At 41.6% G+C, this 20,496-nt stretch overlaps 1 protein-coding gene across 3 annotated transcripts in view; it reads left to right on the top strand.

Moving 5' to 3' along the window:
* NARS2 (asparaginyl-tRNA synthetase 2, mitochondrial) overlaps nt 1–17,958 on the top strand; it is a 48,549-nt gene extending 30,591 nt beyond the window's left edge. For all 3 annotated transcript variants that reach the window (XM_014875721.2, XM_014875724.2, XM_088159246.1), the window contains 7 exons: nt 4,721–4,819; nt 5,249–5,286; nt 7,058–7,124; nt 8,588–8,725; nt 9,815–9,912; nt 11,507–11,533; nt 17,228–17,958. In XM_014875721.2, coding sequence (XP_014731207.2) covers nt 4,721–4,819; nt 5,249–5,286; nt 7,058–7,124; nt 8,588–8,725; nt 9,815–9,912; nt 11,507–11,533; nt 17,228–17,372 — 612 coding nt within the window. In that variant the 3' untranslated portion in view covers nt 17,373–17,958. The remainder of the gene's footprint in view (nt 1–4,720; nt 4,820–5,248; nt 5,287–7,057; nt 7,125–8,587; nt 8,726–9,814; nt 9,913–11,506; nt 11,534–17,227) is intronic.
* Nucleotides 17,959–20,496: the final 2,538 nt, after the last annotated feature.

The raw sequence follows: 20,496 nt of genomic DNA, 5'->3' as shown, positions 1-20,496 counted from the left end.
TTCAACATTTGGACTAAGTATCTCTCACTTGAGCAAGTTACTGTGCTGGGAAAGCTCAGCTTCTTCAGGGACATCTTGAAGTATTTGCTTATACACCATTAAAGAGCCTTGCTACAAAGATGTGTGTGTTTACCATTCACTGGTGAGGCTTGAGATCTTTCATCCAAAGCTCCAGAAGAAACACAGTTTTCATGATGAAATAAAAGGAAAAATGGGGATTTAATAACCAAGCTGCATGTATTTGGGAACAAAGGGCCTTAAGTCTTAGAGCAGTGGCCTTTTTTCCCCACTATAATTTCACAGAGTAGTGCTCAGTTATTCCTAAATTAGTAGCACCATTCTTCTGAAGTCTCATGTGTCTTAATCATGCAATCTAAATTTCTGTTGAGTGCCAAAATGTGTTTTAGTGCTACAAAGAAGCTTCAGCTCTCACAGTTCTGGTTTCACAGTGCTTTCTGTGGAAAGTCCCATGTGCTCAGTGCAGTACTTCAGGCTGCATGGCTGGGTGATAATATTTCTGCTTTAGTGTAGAGGGTGCATGTAAGGGTATCTAAGGAGGAACCTCTTTTTGTAAGTCAAGTTAAAAAGTTGGGCCAGGTTGCCCCCAAGGCACTTCTCCTTCAAAATGGATGAGAAAGAGAAGGATTTAGAAAAAGGTCAGGTAGATAGTAGAAGAGGTCCAGTTGTGGAAATGTCTGGACTCCCTAGAGCCATCGGCCCTCTCAGTACCTGAATTGGTGGTCCAAAGCCTCCAGTTTCATTTGTCCTTGAGATGCCTGTTATCACTCTCTCCCTCTCTGTTCAATGCTGTGTCATGTACTTGTATTTGTAGGCCATTATCTTCTATTTTTCATTCCACTGTATCAGTAGTGCAGTATATTTAAAGGATCCCACTTCACTTGTGACTTTAATGGAGTCTCAAAGAGGCCATATGATACAGTCATTATTGAATTTCATCAAAAGCACATACAAAGCCATACTAAAAAAGACATTATTTAGGCTGTAAAGTTAGGAAATGCAAGAAGGAAGTTTTCCTGAGGGCACTGTCAGGAGTTTATGCATAGTGTTTGTCTTCCTTAACAAGATTATATCCTAGCACTACTGTCTCTTTAAGGGATGGAGAATATATCTCTTTATGATGGAGTATACAATTTAACACTCAGTATTTGAGCTGTGTCCTGAGGGCAGGAGTATTGTCTTCCACTGGTTATGTACTTCATCAAAATTAATTTGCTGTCATTGCAGCCTAGTGACATGGAGCACTATTACCTCCATTTTACAGAGGGGAGTTCAGGCATGAAATGAAATCAGTAGCACTGATTTTGGGTGTCAGCTTTAGAGAACTTGGATCTAAAACATGTATGTGATTTGATTTCCAGACTAGTTTGCACTCAGCATTCTGTCTTCAGTACCAAGGCTGAGGCACTTGGGCAGGTCGGACTGCAGTCTTGAGGGAGCAGACTCTGGTAATCACATGGGAAGAGTTAGTTCTAAGAGTTTTACACAACACTCTTTAGGGACACTGGGGTATCTGCAGGACTGTAGGTTCCTTGTCTGAAGTGGCATCCAGCTGCCATAGCTCAGGCTAGTTCTCTTCCCTAACTTTTTATCAGCATTCAGCTTTAATGGCCAGTGGAGCACTGGTCTGGCAGACAAGTCTTTCCTTGCACAGCAACAGCATCTCTCCAGAATGGGGCCTGAGCTGTTGGTTGTGTTGCTGAGAGAGGAGATTTTATGACCAAGATCAGAATCCTCCCCTCTGTGTGTATGTGCACACATAGAGTGGGTGTGAGCAAGCATGGAGGCAACCAACAGTGGTCCAGTGGTGTTTCCTGTGTAAGTAGCCTGTGATCTACACTGCATCCATATGCATGGCCCAGGTAAATACATACATAAAAATCCTACTGGCAGGTCATATGATTTTTCTTATGTAATTTTCTTACATAATAAAGGTGATGATTTGAACCTTTCTTGGAGTGCACAGCACCTTCAAATGCTGCTGCTAACTCGTACTGCTGTTTTATTGATAACTTGCTCTGTTTCAACTCTGATCATGATTTTATTTGGGAAGAGGATCCAGGGTAAAATTAAACAATACCCTTGGGAGCTGTTCCTAATCAAAATTGAACTGTTAACCATTAAACTACAGAGCAACATTGGGGAAGGCCAGTGTTAATATTACTGAAGTTTCAAATGTGAAAATCAAAAGAGAAAGGCTAAAAGGGTTGAGGGAAGGGAGAAAGGTTTAACCTCTGCCTTCTTGCCTGCCCCCCTACTAGCACAGTTTCCACATCACCATTGTGAAGCAACCACATTATTGGGCTTTTGGGACATCTGGAGTCCCACCTGTGAGATCAACTATTTGCTGTGATTCTGGTGCCTTTTTCCCTGTGTAAGTCGCCTGTCAAACATGTTTCTTTCAGAATATGTTCAAACCAATCAACTATATCTCAAACTCGTGTTCCCTTAAACCAGCAAGCCATTGATTACACTTCTCAGTTTTTCCTATAGCCTACTTTACAGTCCTTCATTATACTATCTGCTTAAAGCCATAAATTCTCAGTTTTAGAGATTTTTTTTTTCCTCCTTTTCTTTTTTTCTATCTACTGTTTGTGCCTAGTACTTGCTTGGCATAAATAAGAGCAGTGAGGAGGCCAGTGTATGACCCACGTGTCTGTCTTCTTTGCCAGGATAAAACCTCAGTCTCAAACCTGGAAATATTTCTCAGATTGTTTTTCCCATACCACCCACATCTTTTTTCCACAAGAGGAAGCTGCTTATGTTGAATGCTGTGGGAACCTAATTGTTACTTTATCGCACAGTGAGGAAAAAAACTGCTAATTAAACAACATGCCTTTCCAAAACCAGATGATACTTTCATTTTCTAGAAAGAGGAAGCTTAATGTAAAATCCCTTCGTCTCTGCCTGGTGAAACCAGATGAATTGCTAAGAAGTTTTGTAATTTCATTTGCATAAGCCTTTTTCTAGCTACTTTGAAGAAAGTTCAAAGCTGACTGTTTGGTTATTTGCCACTCAGCAGCAGGAATGCTGGCTTTTCATTTCCTCTGTGTTTGAGTACCAGGAGGCGTAAAACTGTTCATCTGCATGTGATAATGCAGTTCCCTTATTTGCATCTTCCTTTTTTTTTTTTTTAAAGGAGAGCCCAGGTTGGTGCAGGAGTCTTGAGTGTGAGTTTGACTCCAGGGGAGTCCAAATGGACTGCCTTACCAGCTTCAGTAGGCTGGTGGGAGGCAGAGGTTGTTCACCAGCACAGAGCAGTGTTTCAGCAGCTTGGGGCAGATGTGAAGGATGTTCGTCTAAACATAAGTTTGAGCAATATGCCTGAAATCTCATCTTGGCTATATCAGTAGCCCAGCTGCTTTGTTTCTGTGCCTTGTGTTCCTCTTACCCTGTGAGATTTGGTTCCTCATAAGGCACAGACCTACTGCGTCTTCTTGAGATCTGCTGGCTGAATAACAGGTTCGTCTTTCCACAGTCACAGGCTTCGTGGTGTCTAGGGGCTGCTGCTCACCTAGATATCATTAGTGGAAACTTCACTTCTCTCAACTCTGTAATTAATGAAGCAGTTGTTAGTCTCACAAAAAAAACCCCAAAAACCCGGAAACAAATCAAACAAAAACCCAAACCAAAAAAAAACAACAAACAAAAATAAACAAATGAAAACACCACAACCAACCACGAATGTGCCAGAACTTTGAGATGTGCTTTGTTAGGAAAAACCTTGTCCCATCTCAGGCTGAGATGACATGCAGCCCCAGCTGCATTGCTATTTTTACAAAGAAAATGAGAATAGGAGGGTGATTTTGAAGAAGAGGTGGGATGATCATCAGTTGATGCCACTTGCTTTGTGCTGGTGTAAGACTACAGGGAGCCATGGGAACTCTTAGCCTGCACAACAGCAAGTGTCTTGTATGGTCTACTTTGCTTAACCAAAAGAGAAAATCTCTCTTGAAACAGGTTGATGAAAATGCAGCAGCATCCCATGTGGAGGCTTTTAATGGCATTTTAATTTCTTAATGAGTGAAGCCCGTTTTACTGGATAAGTATATCCAAATTGGATGATAATGTCATTTAGTTAATCTACATTAGTTTAGGGAAATGGAACCACATCTTTTTAGTTTCTCAATCCCTGCATTGATGTGTCCTCTGCTTTAGCTCTCTACTCGTCTTGTACATGTTCACTTTGCCCTTCGTGCTCAGTCTCTCTAGCTGAGATCTGTTTGATGGGCTTACTCTGCACACTACATGTTTATTCTCTTTCCTTCAGTTTGCCTTTTCTAACAACAAAGCATAAATCTGGAATTGTTCATTACAGGACAGATGCCTCACTAAGAATTCATCTGAGGCTGGACCCACAAATGGTAGTAACATGTGTCTGTGGCTAGCCAGGGTTGCTGCTTGATATATATTTTAGCTGTGATTTTTTTCATTGGAGATACCTGACTGAGGATACTGAGGCCTTCAGGCAACACTGAAGCCTTAAACCCATAGCAAAAATAAAGGTTCCAGTCCTCTTCAGCTACTAAGCAAGCATGCTAATTAGGAGCATTTGTGAGGTGGTTCCCTCTTATGCAGTCTGCCTTTGCAGAAGGACAGAAACTCCTTCTGTACTCTTTGGCTGATGTGTACTGTGTTTCATTTATAGTCTGGGACACCTAAGCAATGTTCATTACTCATGCATTCCTTTTTTCTCTATTAGGTTATGGAAGATCTTTTCAAGACAGTGACAAGCACTGTGCTCTCCAGATGTCCTCGTGATGTTGAGCTTTTTCATAAATACATAGCTCCTGAACAGAAGGTAATGCATGTGACAGGAAAGAACTGCAATCTGTCATGTGTTTTGGGGGTTCTTGGCTATAGGAAGGCTTAATTTTTAATTATTTTTTTTTCTTACTGTGTTGTCCTGTGTTAAGAAACTGTGAAAAGCTAAATATCATCTTGAGCTTAAGTAATTATTCAGGCCAACAGAGAGAGGACACACAACTTTCTCTAGCTGGTAACAAGTGTGGTAGAACTGTAGTTGTCACTTCACCTCTGAATCATCTCTGAATCATTAGCTTCAATAATTGGGTATCCTTTTAGCACTGAATGGCCAGGATTTTGACCCAAAGCTAGATCAGAATGCAGTCCTACAAATTACAATATAGAGGTAGGCCACTTTGCTGAGTTTGCCCCTGAACCCTAAAGGGTAGCTTTACATGTTTATGTTTTTCTTGTTTTGACCAAGGGCAGGTTGGAACAAATACTGAAGCACAAATTTATGATGTAAGTACTATTTCAAAATGATCTTGCAGAGGGCTTTTGGGGAAAGAGTTCCTATTTTGCATATGTTCTTTTTCTTTCACAACTCAATGTCTTCTGGGTTAGTGTAATGTCTCCGAAAAAGCATGAGTTGCAGCTCCCTTTTACTGTTTGTCAGGTATGCCCTTTCAGCTCTGCATGAGACTGACACCTGAATCTGCTGGCCTTTGGCTTTTGCTCCCCTGGACAAGATCCTCAAAAGTAGTCTCCTTCCAGCATGTACCTGCACAGTGGTTGCTCACAGTCTTGCTTGGTTTTGGCTTTGATGCTCTGCTTTCATTCACACTTTCACTCCAATGGCTCTCTCTTTATGAAAGTATTTTGTGATATTTAACAATCCCGATTGGTTTTCTATTCCCAATTGATTGTGTAGCTACTAATCACAGTTCTCTTTGTGCTAAAGAACTGAAGTGTTTGGGCTTCCCTCACTGGCCCCCAAGAGTGCCACCTTCTCCCTACTCCTGCTTGTCTTTTCAAATGGTGGAGCTCTCCATTTATCCCACAGAACATTGTAGGGCTGCTCATCCCAGTACTGGTTATCTTGTTAAGCAACTACAGCCACACCAGGGCAACAGGATCATGATGGATTTCCCCCTGTGCCTCTGGCTGCATGAGCACCATGGGAGTCCTCAGTGAAGTTGCCATCTCCCCATTTCAGTCCTCTCTTCGGACCTAACTGATGCTCCTGAAAAGACAAAGTTGTACTCAGCTTCTCTCATGCTCCAAGGAAAAGGAAAGAGAGACAGACCATCTCTTTCTCCCTCTCTGTCTCTCTCTTTGTCAGCTGCTGGCAGATCTGGTGCATCCCTGGCTTACACACCTTGGTTACAGGTGTTGAATCTGTGCTAGTGATATACCTCATTTGGCCTGTGGCCTCACATAACCCAAATATGTGGAGCAATATATTCCTTCTTGAGGTATTTCCACCAGAAGCCTTCCCTGATTTAGTGAAACCTTGTAATGGGGTGTAAAGAGTTTGTACTCCTTAGGGAATTTGGTTTTTAATTGGATTAGCCAGTGATACAAAGATGAAATTATTGTTACTGTGTTATTCTTTCTTCTCTCTGTCCACAACATTTGGCTTGGTATCTGGAAAACTTGTCTGCCACGTTATCTTCCACTGAGTCTTGATTTCCAGTTACCAAACCTGTAGCATTGTTCACTGCACTTTTTCTGTTTGCTTTGCCGTGATGCTGTTCTTTTGTGCTGGTGGAAATTGGTGGAGAATCTGCTCTGAAATCTGCCAGAGAAGTAGAGAAACATTGCTGCACATAACTCTCAGGGTTTTTGCAAAATAAAGCGGAAACATTTGAGCTACAAGCCCTTTGCACCCTGGACTGTTATTTTTGCCTAACACACCCTGGACTAGAACTATGTTGTTGTAGCTATGCTGATGAGGACATATTGTTTTCTTTTAAAAAAATCCACAAATTTCTATTAAGCAATTCCCTGCAGAGCTCACTTCTGACTAAAATGCAATATTGCAATAGTGCAGAAGTGTTGAGAGCTTAGCACTTCCTGCCCTGCATGTAGCTGAAGCACAGGAAAACATAGGATTCTTGCCATATAAAATGCATTTTGGATTCTGTCCAAAGAAGCTGGGAAGTCTGACATTACACACAAGTTGGCATGGTGGTGGGGAAATGCCTCCTTAATTTTCCAGCATGCCACTTAGCCAGAAAACTTTGTTATTCCTTTCATAGTTATCTTAAAGACTTTTTTCTTCCTCTTGCAGAATTTCCTACAGTGAAGCAGTGGAAATTTTGAAGCAAGCTCCTCAAACTTTCACTTTCAAGCCAGAGGTAGGTTATTGCCAGCTGGTTTGTCCCTATGCAGAGCCTGAACTTTAGAGAATCTCCTTTATTCTCTCTCTCTCTGATACCACAAGAGTTGTTACTTTAAACAGATTATCTGCCTTCTGGGGTGTTCTGTTTGCTGGGTTGTAAATCCGGTGTAACTTTTGCCCTCTGGGGTTGAAATGGGAGCAATACAAGGAGCGAGATCTGTAGTGGGAGCACATGCAACACTTGCAGGGGAAGGAAGTGATGAGATTGCAGTTGAAGGATCAAGGCTTTAGCAAAGACACTTCTCTTTCCTGTATGTGAGTAGTGCTGAGAATGTTGCAGATTCAGTAGCAATCATCTAAGAAGAGTTGCTGTAATAGTTCTCAAGAAAATGAAAGATAAGAGGAGAGCACTGTAAATTTGACAAGGATTAATAAATCCATACCATGTGAAAATACCATGTAATCTAGATGTAGGTAAAGGGAAGCCCTTGTTTTTCCAAAGCAAAGATGTTGACTGGGAAAAAGAGTAACATGCTAGTCTTTCCAAAGCTATGAGATTACGGTTTCCTAAAAATCATATTTTGCCCAATTTCAAACACACACCCACTCCAGTATGGGACAGCCTTGTGGTGGTGCTCGTCTTACATCTTGTTGTGTTTAGGCATTATCACATTATGATACTCTGAGGAAAACAACCCTCTGGCTGAAGCCACTGTCACAGCCATTTGGGTAACTGTCTCATCTCTGTGCACAAGTGGAGATAGATTGATCTGAGACAGCAAACTTGGGATATTTTAGTATGAAGAGAGTCTGGGGGAGGTGTGTTCCCCTCTTCCCCTTCCATTCCCCCAATATTCTTTGCACATCCTATGAACAGACTGGGGGTCTCAAGTCAAAAGCTACAGGATTTATAACATCCCTGGAAAAAAGGAAAATTGAAGGGCATCACAAATGTCCAACGTTTCTGATAACAAATAATTGGTTAATAGAGTGCTAGGTTTTCTTAAGTTAAAATTAATGTAGCATGTAACAGAACACAGCAGGGAAGAGAGTAATCAGCCTAGGAAAGCTGCTGTCTATACACCAAAGGTAATACTGAAATAAGGCTGGTTTACTGGATCAAGTAAGCTGGCTTTGGAGAGGTGCCTGTTTTCTTTTAGATATGCAGAGCGTGGTTTGGGATTTTTGGGGTTGGATTTTTTTTCTTGTTTTGGGTTTTTTCTGATTTGATACCACATGCTTGGGCTTGATACAGGGATGATCTGGCCCTGTTCTATTCAGTTAAATCATATTATTTTACATAGTTTTCTCTACCTGTAAACTGTCTACTTCCCAGCAACCTGTATGAGAAGTTGCTTTGCTTGGTTTCATGTTATTCAAAGCAGCTCATCTCTCTACGTACAGGGATTTTGCTGGGTCTCTTGCCGTGGGCAAGAGGCTCCAAAGCAGATTCCCAGGCCCCTTTTGCTGTCCTTACAGTGGGGCTGTGACCTCCAAACAGAACATGAGAAGTACCTGGTGAAGCACTGTGGGGAGGTTCCTGTGTTTGTCATTAACTACCCATACAACCTCAAACCTTTCTACATGCGGGACAATGAAGATGGACCTCAACACACAGTGAGTCCATAGGTCACTTTTTTTTGTCTTGGCCTCCTGATAGACATCATCTTCTGGGCCTGCCCTTAAGAAGTTCAAGATAAGATATGACCATTAAGTGATCCTGTCCATTTTTTCTCCTGTTGTAGAAAAAGTACCCAAAGCGGGAACAGGAGGAGGAGGAAGATTTGGGAGTTGGGACAGTGTTAACTTGTTGCTTAATTGCCTTAAGACAAGTTTGCCATAGTTTATTTCTTTTCCTGGTAAACGTCTGTACTGTTAAGTGAAAGGCCTAGAATTGGATGGCTCCAAGTAGTCTGTGATTCTCTTGTCATCGAAATGTAGCATCCATGTAATGCTCAAATAGCAGATGGGCACAAAAAATAAGCTCTTTATCAAGTCTCATGCCTTGAAATCGTGATTTCTCAACTGAATTGAGACAACCTGAAGCATTGCTTCTGCTAAAAAGAGCAACACCACCACCATGTACTACTGTGTCTTCACTGGCTTTAATTCTAGCAACATTTCAGCTGTGGGATAAGAAAAATAGTCCTAGAAGACAAACCAGAGAAGACAGACAGCCCAAACCTAACAGCCTAAATGGTAACACTTGGATCCTAACTCTTGAATCCAGCACGTGAGTGCCATTGCTACCGTATCCATTAGAGCTGGCTCAAGGAATGGGGATAGATAGGGCTGAACACAAGCTTACAGCATCAGAGCAGGGAATCAGGGCTTCAGGAAACTTGCCCATATGTCTTTGCTGTCTTCTGAGCTGCTGTTGGGTTCTTTATAAGCCCACACAGGTTGTCGTCAGAGTAACTTGGTGAGATTCAGTTCAAACCACTTGCAGTAGATGTCCTCAGTCTGGAACATCACTGCTATAATTTAGGTTTTCTGTAAATTACTGATGTTTATCCTTGCAAAATTTCCTCCCAGCCTTCTCCTGTCAACAAGACTTTTCAAGTATGTGCAAATCCTTACCTAAGTGTCCTGGATTCTGGAAGAATTACAGTAGGATTTTACAAAAAAACATCATTGTCAGCTGTTCTTCTGCTAATCACTTTGTGACTATGTGGCATGATTTCAATTTGTTTTCTTTCTTTGAAGGTTGCAGCTGTTGATCTCCTTGTACCAGGGGTAGGGGAGTTGTGTGGAGGCAGCTTGAGAGAGGAGCGACTGCCCTTCCTCGAATCACGCTTACAGAGGTATGGAAAATCCACAGATGGCAGGAGACTTGCCTGAGCAGGAGAGTGTTTCAGCAGCTCTCTGTGGCTGGCAAGACAGAGGAGTGGAAGGGCAGCTAACAGTATTTAAAAGAAGTCTGGTTTTGTCTTTATGATGTCTATTTATCTGAACAGGTGACTGCAAACTGGTGAAGAAGTTCTTATGCTTCTGTCATAGGTGTGCAAAGAGCCTCTCTGTTTTAGCCCATCAGAGAAGGAAAGTTTTCTTTATGCTAAGGGACCAGGGCAGCAGAGTGCCTCAGCTCTGCTGCAACTGTCTGGAGCAGGGTCTGCTGTGGGACACTTCATCCTTTTCTTCAGTTTTTGTGGCTGAAAGTGGATTGTGAAGGTGGAAGTTGTCACATATACAGAACTTAAATATCTATTTGTCATCACGTTTGTAATGAGGAATTGCAGTTTTGGTCAGAAGCTTTGCCAGTTGTGATGCATCTGGCCTCAGTGACTGGCCTGATTTCAGAGAATATCTTTGCAAATAGTTTGATGGGAAGCTTCACTGGAACTGCTGAAGACCTGTACTGTGTCATGGAATCTCCTCTTTCCCTGGCTGCCTTGGTCTGCATCTTGTTACTTTTGGTAATTTTAGGCTAACTTCAATGTCACAATTTTGACGTTGCTTTTTAATTAATAATTGATGATATACATTGGGTAGCTCTCCATAGACAGTTGTTCTCTGGATCCTGTCTGATTGTTCAAAAATTTTGTAGAATCAGAGAATGGTTTGGGTTGGAAAGTACCTTAAAGACCATCTAGTTCCAACCCTGCTGCCATGGGCAGGGACACCTTCCAGGTTGTGCAAAGTCCTGTCCAGCACTTGAACACTTCTGTTTGGGCCAGTCATACACTTGTGCAAAGCAATGTTGGAGGAAGGTTAATCCCAGAGTAACAACATTTACACACTGGGAATTAATTTGTTGCTTAAATCAGCCACATGCTCAAACAGATATATCTAGTCAGTGGAGAAGAGCAAAATCTACTTCAGCATAATGAATCGAAAAGGCACCGGGCAATTAAAATCACCAGAACATTAATTCTCAGTTGTTAATGTTGGATGATGATATTCCCTGTGCTTCCTGCTACTCTCCCTGTAAGCTCTCTGAAGCAGGCATGCTTCAACTCATGTAAAGTACAATGTTGCTTGCTGTACTTTTTCAGTCAAAACTTTTTGCCAGTATCTGAGTCCCAGTCCTCAGAAGGGTCCATGTGGAATTTGAAGCCAGACTTTCTTGTTTGTCAGGAAAGTCACAGAAAGCATTTCAAGGTACAAATGGGGTATGTCTTCAGTAAATCACACCTCCTTTCACATGTTTTTCTCCATTTTGAGTCTTCAGGATCTGACTGTGTTAAGCCAAAGTACTTTAGACCTTTAAATTCTATTTCCTGCAGAACCAGCATAATCTTAGAAAGAAAAAACAGGATTCTTGTCTTCTTATGCATGCTTCATACAATAGTTCACCACGGTTTCCCTTTTCTTGTAGCGTGCTCTTCTAGGCAAGTGCTGCTTGTGCAGAATAACTCTGTTCCTTTACTTACAAGAGGTTTTCTTTTTGTTTCACAGATTAGGACTCACAGATGCCTATCAATGGTAAGATGCCACCTTGCTCTGCAAGCTCTTTTTCTTCTTTTGAGACTATTTAAGCAACTGGGGTTTTGGGGGGTTTTTAAAATTTTGCTTCTGAGGGAGCAATTTTTGGCCCTCTTGCCCTGCCATCACTGCCAGTCTAAATGATATAGCCAATTCATTTAAACAAAGGTTAATCTAATGCTACTTAGTTTATACCTTCAATTTGTCCACTCATGGCACAGGTCATTCCTCTCAGGATTGCATGAGGTGGATTAATTTACAACCCATAATGATTTTTGATATTAAATTATTAGACTGTGTTGGAAGTTGGGTAGATCCTGACCACCAAGCACAAGATAAACAGGTTACAGAACCACAGCAATTTGTGACCTTTAAGAGGTCTATGAATAACTCCCTTTGCAATTGACAGGGCAATTGGGTCGAAAAATCTTCTCTAACAAAGCAGTTAAAGCAATTAAAACTGTCCTCTAAGGAGACAGATCAACTTTTGAATTAACAGTTTAACCCATTAAAACGACAGAAGGTTCTTAGTGTTTCTTGGTATGTACTTCATCATAGCTACTGGGAGAGAGGTAGTGCAGAGAATTTCAAATTTAGAAGAGTATTTTCAAATATTCTGCAGTATTTGGATTGATCAATAGGAAGGCTGCCTTGAAAAAAAGCAAAGTATAGGTTCTTCACTCTCTTCCCACAATATGAAATCACTGAGGAACAGCCCAGTGTATGGCAGATCTGCACATCATCCGTGTGCAAACAGGGTGAATGAAATTTCTTTCTTTGTTGTTGTATTTGTGGCCCAGAATACACCATATCCCTTTATCTGAGGGAAGGATTATCCTGAGCAAGGGTGATAAGTTGTGTGGTTCGATGCTGAGTTACAGCCTGAGGATGTGTGGTGTTCAATGGCAGAGCTTTCCAGCACTACTGAGATAGTGCAGCCCTGCCTCATGCTTCCCACAAGAAAGGATTAGGACATTGCTTGTGACCTTTTTGAATTTTCATGTGATGTGTAACGATCACATTCTGGAAACTTCCTGCTGTAATCTTGTTCTGGAGACTCTCTCCTCCTTTATTCCCTCCACTCTATCACAGTCAGTGTAACTTCCTGGAGAAGATTAAAGCTGTTTTTTCCCCCTGCCATAGCAGGGTCTGGTGTCCTAAGAAAGTGCAGGATAGTAGTAATTCTAGATGCTTCTGGATTGCAGTCCAAAATCGGCCAGAAAAAGGTAGGTGGCTTGCCAGCATCCATCTTTTTAGTAGAGGTGGCAAGAGAGACTAAAATTAATCTCCTCCAATTTAGTGATGGAATTGAGTCTCCAAAGCTGGCTCACAAACTCCTGGAAGAACAGTTGAGTCATTCTTTTTAAAATACAATATTTGCTGACTTTTGAATGTGATCACCTTTCAAGTTCCTTAACCATTGCCATATCTCTGATTCTGCCAGTTTTCTTCCCCCCAGGCAAGAGGATATTGTCGGGTCTGACTGTTTCTAGCACAGTTTCAGGATTGCCTTGTTCGTGGGTGAATCATAAGGCAAAGGCAACTGAAGATATGAAATACTGCTCTGCTTCTTGCCATTCCTACCTTTTAGGAAGTTTTTCAAAAGATAGATCAAGTGACATGGTCAAACTCTGTAAGTCTTCTTCAGTACACTACATCTTTCCTGTTATGCAAGTTTTTTTTCCATATTGAATATGAGTTGGAGTAGTACTTGGCTTGATTTTGTAGTTATTTTATCTTTCTTTCACACTTTTTCCTTTGAATTGTAGATAGAAAATAGCTCAGAGCTGTAGATGATGATCTTGGCCAAACTGAGAGTTCTGTGGAAATAAGCTGGGAAAGTTGAGTGACGAAAGTACTCTAGGAGTTCATTGATTTCCCTGTGACCAGGGAGTATTAGATATATTGCCTTTTAAACAGGGGACTTGATCCTGTGTGCAGCCTCGAAGTGCCATCTTGAAAATAAAAAAGCAGGTACTTTGTAATGATCAATCAATATGTTCCCACAACCATCAGTGTGAGTAGCGTTTCGGACAGTCTTCCTACATGTAAGGCACTGCTTTTCTTCCTCTGATTATCCTGTGTGCTTCAGTGGAGACAGCTGTCCCATACTGAACCCTTCACATTCCAAGTACCTTTTTGGTCTTCTGGTAGCACTGGTGAAAGTACACAGTAGCAGAGCAGGTGTTATTTACTGTATTCGAGTGGATGTTACTGTGTTGTTTTGGCCCTGCTGCTGCTCTTGATGAAGAAGATTGAGCTTTTTCATTGAGATTGAGTGTGGGGCTCTTTAACTTCCAGTAATCTTTGAAGCTTGAATGTCAGTGTTCTGTTGAGGCCTCATATGGCAGGGTAAAAAGGAGTTGAGCTTAGGGAAAAGTAGCATTGGTGAGCCACTTGCAGCCCACAGCCAGTGACTACACTCACCTCATCCTTTGACCTTCTTCAGGGCCCAGTAAAACAGGTAGCCCATCACTGTCCTTGGCAGCCACCTGGTCCTATTACTCCTCTTTTGGGAAGAAACTGGAGTGGTATGGGCCAGATGGAGGTAGGCAGAAAGTCAGTCATACATACACACACCCCTAGTAGAATATTCAGTTTCATGGACTATAGTATCTTTGTTCTTCCAGCCTTACTTTTTTCACAGTGGCCACAGAACCTTCAGCATAGCAAGGGGATTGCATAAAAGGTTGCGATTATATTTGTTTTGACAAGAGACTGAAAAGAACACATTCTGTTTATGAATGGTCACTAGGAGAGTGCTGTTCTCCATAGTGCCTTGCTATGCAACACAAGGAGCTCAAGATGATGATAAAAGAATATAAATCTTTAAAAAGGAAGAACGGAAATGTTCTTCTAACGTGGCATATAATGAGCTCCTGGAATTCATTGCTGGGGGATGTTGTTACAGCACACACTTTAGTAAGATTCAAATCTCTGAAGACCTAGCAGTGCTCAGATCCAGAGCCGGAACACCTGGGCCAGCTGGGGTCACAGAAACTTACTTCCCCTGTGGAATAATGCTTCACAGTCCACCAGTTGCCAATAGAGTGCTCAGCTCCTCTCTTCAGTATGAGCTACTAGAAAAAACAGCTAGACTAGTTCACAACTCTTTTTGAGGTGAGAAACATCTAATGTCTGTAGACTACTGAATGAAGGAAATCCTCAGGGAGCATTTTCCAGCTTAAAGGGATTTTTCCCTTCATCTGCAGGCAGTTGCTTTTTCTTTCATCTGTGAAGAATGGAAAATTTCTCAATTCTTCTTCTTCTATGCACAGTCATCAGAAAAGATTCACAGTCTTGATCCTCAGCACATTTAATTCAATGGACTTTTTCCATTAACTTTGATGGGTTTTGTTTCGCTCCTTTTGCCAAAATGGCTTCTCAAACTGCTTTGAGATCTACAGATCAAAGTCCTGGATAAGCAAGGGTAGAATTTATTATTATTGTTCATCTGGAAGTAGGTGAGTTATTTCATCTTCTTACAATGACTTTATAAACTCTTGCCAGCAAAAAGAGAATATGCTGGGCTTAGTCTCAACTGCCTTTGCAGAGGCTGATGCACTTACAGTCATCATGAGAAAAGTTTGTGCTGTTGCTTGTATTTCTGGCTACAGCTGAAGTAGTTACCAGCTGCTTTGGCAGTTCTGCTCAGAACTCCTGAGCTGGGTCAGACCAATCTGCCATGGCCAGCACCTGTATCCCTTACATTTATGAGGTCTTCCCTGTTTTCATGAGCCACCATCCTCAGCATCAGGTCTGCCCATCCCTTGCAAACCCATGTGAAGCTGCACAGTGGAGCTCCCCAGGAGCAGTTCCAGGGCATTTGCAGAGACTCAAGTTCTTCTTAATGTAGTCTGTGTAAAGCAGATAGAGATGAAGAACACCATGCTGTTGCACAGCCTGTATGTTCATATCCTGAGCATAATCCTCATCACAAGATGTGAGGTGCATACACCAAGCTTAGTGAGCCAAGCTAACACCCAGCAGCACAGAGAAAAGCATGTGGGTCCCAGTCATCAGAAAACATGTCCCACACTTGGGCCTGCTGTTCAACTTGCAGACTGTACTTTGTGTGTCAGTGCTACTAGAAAGAAGTAAGCTGTGCTTCTCTTTTTGCTATTTGGGCAGTGGAGGGGAGGGGAAAAACACTGGGAAAGAAAAAACCTAAATATTGGTTTGAGTGTAATAAATGGTTTCCCAAATTTTAACTACTGCTAATGAGCTGTAAGGAAAAATAGTATTTCATGGTAGGAAAGGCATACTGTCAAACTGAGTGACAGGGCAATCTTGCAGCTGTAGAATTTGTCAGAGTACTTGTGTTTTGCAAGTAAGGGTGATCATGGGCATTGCTTTGTCTTCACTCTGTTAAAATACAGTCTTCAAGCCAAAAAAGATCTGATGTCCAAGCAACTACACTCAAATATACATACCATGTATTTTACATATTTATGCATATATAAGTATATATACACACAAATATAATATTTTCTTGTAGTTCATTAACAGTATGTAAAATTTCAGAAGCTATTTATTGCAATCAATCCAGTCTTAATTTCTTTGACAGTGTTCTGCCCCCCTCTACTCCACTGCATAAGCAGTAAAACATATGCATTTATATTTAAGTGCACTTGATTTTTTTTTAACTGGGATGATGAAATATTCATACACCAAGATTAGAAGCAAGTAATACATCTGGAGTCACTCAATCCCCTACTAGTGCATTCATATAAGGAAGAGTAACTTGGTGCCCTCAGCAAGCTCAGAAGTGGCCCCACAAATCAATAGATGCACTGAGATGTTTTTCACTTCTATTAAAATAAAACTGTTGGTGACAATTTATAGCTGCAAATACAGTATCATATCAGCCACAGTCTAGCTGGGAAATGGGTGACTATAGAATAACATCATAATCTTGTTGACACCCATATACTCAGAGTATCTGCTTCCAAACATTTTCTGAGTTTTCTGAGGTGCTGTTCTGCAAAATAAAATATCTTGTTCCACATTTCATTTTTAGAGAAGATATGTTCAAGTTGGGGTTTTTTCTGGCTTACTATGGAAATAAATGAATCAGTCTGTAAGAGTGACTGGGGATAAAGTAGCAAAAAGCCATCATAATTACCTTAAAAGAAAAAAAAATGAAGGAATGTTGAGCAGACAGACAGCAAGACTTATTTAAACTTATGAAGAAATTACTGGAAAGGAAACAACTTAGGCTATTGAAAAGCAAATAAATTGAAAGAATTTGCAGGACAGATTTCCACACCAACATGGCAAGGGTTAGACAAGCCCAAGCAGAGAGCTTCACCTCCAGCAGTGGAAATGCTTTGTGATTCTGTAGGAACCAGGGCTTTTGCCTCTGCTAGGAATATTTTAGGTACTAAAACTACAAAGGTGTTTTCAATATGAGCAGAGCTATGGTGCTTAAGCTGTTCTTCATACCTAAATACGTTCTTGCTCCTGAAAAACTACACTGTAGTGTATTGGCAAAGCATAGCTAAGCTGGTTTAAATGGGTTTAAACTGGGGTTTCTGCTAATACAATTCTGCTTCTTCATACCCCTGACCAGTACAGAAATCAGAGTGGTTGGGGTCAAAGGGAAGTAATTAAGATGGAAAGCAAAACCCTAGGCTCACTTTAATGCCGTCAGCATAACCATACTGCAAATGTAACTGTCTGTTTAAATTCCAGGTATCTAGACCTCCGAAAATTTGGATCAGTTCCTCATGGAGGCTTCGGAATGGGGTTTGAACGCTACCTACAGTACATCTTGGGAGTTGACAATATCAAAGATGTTATACCTTTCCCCAGGTTTTCTCACTCCTGTCTCCTGTAGTTCAGCAGTTGACTCACGTGGAGAAAACTGCTGGTGTAACTATGTGTATATAACATACCAGGATATGACTGAGTGTGTTTTAGTGGGAAATCAGGATAATTTTTATATCAATGAAACTCTTGGTTAATTTAATACTGGGTTATTGAAAATAATATATGTTCTGGTGAGATTATGGAAGGACACTGGCAGTTAATTTGATAGCAGCTCATGTCTTCAGTGCACTTCAGGAGTATTAATAAATCCCACTTAAGTAAAGGGTTACAATTCTCATGAGACTAGTACAAGCCATGGAAATACTGGAGAAGCACTGAAGGTAGCAGGGGGTTTTATGTGAAATATTAATATGGAAGTGTGACCTAAAATATTGTCATGGCTTTGATACACTTGCTACTGCTACAGTCAGGAAATGGCTACTGTAAAGCATGATTCTCCCCACTCTGAGTTAAAAGCAAATATTGTTTACCTTGGAAAAACCAGCCAAACCTAGCAAGGAACAATGTCATATTGGAATTGCTGGAGTGAGTTTGTTGAATGATGTTTGATTTTGTGAATCATCAATAAAGATGTACACTGGGTTGTTTTATAACTCCGTATGGTTTCCTCTTCTGTTGTAAAACTGTAGCTCTCAGCATGAGAGAATTTTCTTCAGTGTCTTTGATAAAGGTTTCATCTTCTGTATAACCAAATTAGTTGCACAATTTCTGCAGAAGGTACCTGTTTTCTGTCTACAAAAAAGCACATATTCATAGCAGCCAGAAATGTTCAGTTAGATGAGAGTTCGTCCATCCATCCTTCCATCTATCCATTCATCTCTCCAGAGCCAACCTGCAGTTCATGGTGGAGTTTTGTTGTTGCTTTACTTTACTATTGCGCTCATGTGCTCAGACTAAGCAGTTTGGTCTGTATTGCAAAACAACCAACAGAATGCTCCCAAGCATTGCTATGTATTAAGTAATTGCTTATCACTATAGGATCTGAAATCTTTGGCAGTCTGTAATGGGTTCATGCTCTCAGCTTCTCTGCCAGGTAAAGAAATACTCATTTCTGTTTTGAAGACAGTATTATGGGAAGTGATTTGCCTAAGGGAACTGGAAACCAGTGATTTATTTGGGACTTGAGCTGAGGGTTTCCAGCATCCTTCTTCCCTTCCAAATTATCACAATCCAGCAAATTATCATTTGCATAGTGCTTGCTACTCCGGAGCCCACTAGGGCTGGAGTATAAACAATGTACATAAAGAGAAAAAGCAAGGTAGTGGCCTTACTGCTGATGTATATTGGCACACACTACACTGCAGGACAGCCCTGAAAACTTATTTTCTAAGTAGATGGAAGAGATTGAAAAATAGCAATTATCTAGCATTGCACTGGTAATACTGCAGTCACAGTTCTCTCTGGTAAGGCCTGTGCAGTACTGCACCTGCAGCATCTAAAAATACCTGTTTATGTCGTGTGGCACCTGCCATGTCTCGGTCTGCTCCATGGCTGGGGTTTTTACCTGTTATGATCATGCAAGCAACATCACCATGAGGTCATTACTCTGGGGGGTTTCTTGTTTGCACTGAGACATCTCCTGCATATCAAGACTTTCTCATGTCTCCTTCATCCACTTGATTAGGCAGGTGTTAATTGTGCGTTTGCTGGTTTGCATTTCCCAGTACAGTCCTGAGTTGGCAAGTCTGGTTCCACAAAACAGTTAGAGCACCTGCCTTCCCTTTGAAACCACTGAGAAGTTCCCACATCAGACACTCAAGTATCTTCCTGCATTTGGACCATCTCTCCTTTAGTTTAGTTATCTTAAGTGTTATTGCTGGCCTTTATGTTTTGGAATTACTTCTCTGCAGAAAGAAGTGGAAAGAGTACAGCTGCCAAACAGCCCCATCCACAGCGTGTTCCCTAAATGACTTGCAATGAGCAGGTGTCCTTATTGAGATCCTTAGTCACTGATTCTGTCACAGTCACTGTAAATGAGAGTGCCTGAACTGGAAGCTCATCTTCTGAGAACAGAGTGGGGTGATGGCAAAACATCTCCTGTCCACTTTGCTGTCAATTCCCAGCAGCAGATCTGGGCTGCCTGTTTGTTCGTTTTGGCATCAGAGGGAGGTTGTTGATCCTGCTCTGAGATGCCAGATCTGATTGGCAAGGTGGAGCTAAATAGCAACAGGTGAAAAACAAGATATAAAAAAGAAGACAATGGAAGGTGCCAAAAAATTCTAGGTTAATGTGGCATGAGTCACAAGTTACAGGGAAGGACACAACTGCTTCAAACAGGTTTGCAGAGTGGCTGGCTGTCAGGGTGACACGGAAAGAACAAAGAACTGGTCTAATCCACCTTTGCCCTTTTCAGAGGTTGTTGCAGGACTGAAGGTAAAGGTTGAACCTTTGATTTGCAGAGAGGTAGATGTAAGTAAGAAAGAAGCAATAAGGATGCACTGTGGGAGGTTTTTTGTGCGTTTCCAACCAAGTGTCCATGGGGAGCAGTCTCCCCAGTCTTCCACATGTCCTGGTTCATTTCAAGGTGCTTGATAAGCTGGGTATCCAGTGAGCTAAGGGGACACTGCCCTTGGGTCTGAAAACTCGAGAAAACTGCCCCCCAGTAATTTGGCAGATGAAGCAGGAGCTGAGCAGGGTTGTACCAAGAGAGGTAACCAGATGACTCAGAAGGGGAAGGAAAGGTTGTCTAGTCTTGGTAACAGCCTTCAGCATGTGCTGGTTTTGCTAGTGGTGAGAGAGAGAAGAGGCCAAGGCCCTGTGCATTATGATACTGCTCAAGGTTAACACTGAGACTGGCATTCTTGAGAGGAACTTAATTTATGGGTAGCCAGCAAGGGTGGGAGCCACTGTTTCCCTCCAGGCTGGCATTGTTCACCTCGTGCTATGTGTATATAACATGGACTGGTATTGCCAAGGAATGTGACGTGTTTTTTCTGGGATTTCCATGTGGAATGTCATGTATTTCCTTTGAATCTCCCTCCCTAGAATGAAACGGAAGGTAATCTGGAGGACGGGGAGTTCATTTCTCTTGGACATGTAAGCAGGGAAATGCACCAAGATTTTCTTAATTTAAGCAGCTTTCCTTGCTACATCTTCTCTCAGAGTCTGCACCCTGACAATGACTAATGCCA

The sequence above is a fragment of the Sturnus vulgaris genome, chromosome 2, assembly GCF_052056855.1.
Source record: "Sturnus vulgaris isolate bStuVul1 chromosome 2, bStuVul1.hap1, whole genome shotgun sequence".
Classification (NCBI taxonomy): Eukaryota; Metazoa; Chordata; class Aves; order Passeriformes; family Sturnidae; genus Sturnus; species Sturnus vulgaris.
Note: the sequence above shows the minus strand (reverse complement) of the source record. Positions and strands in the feature narration are given on the sequence as shown.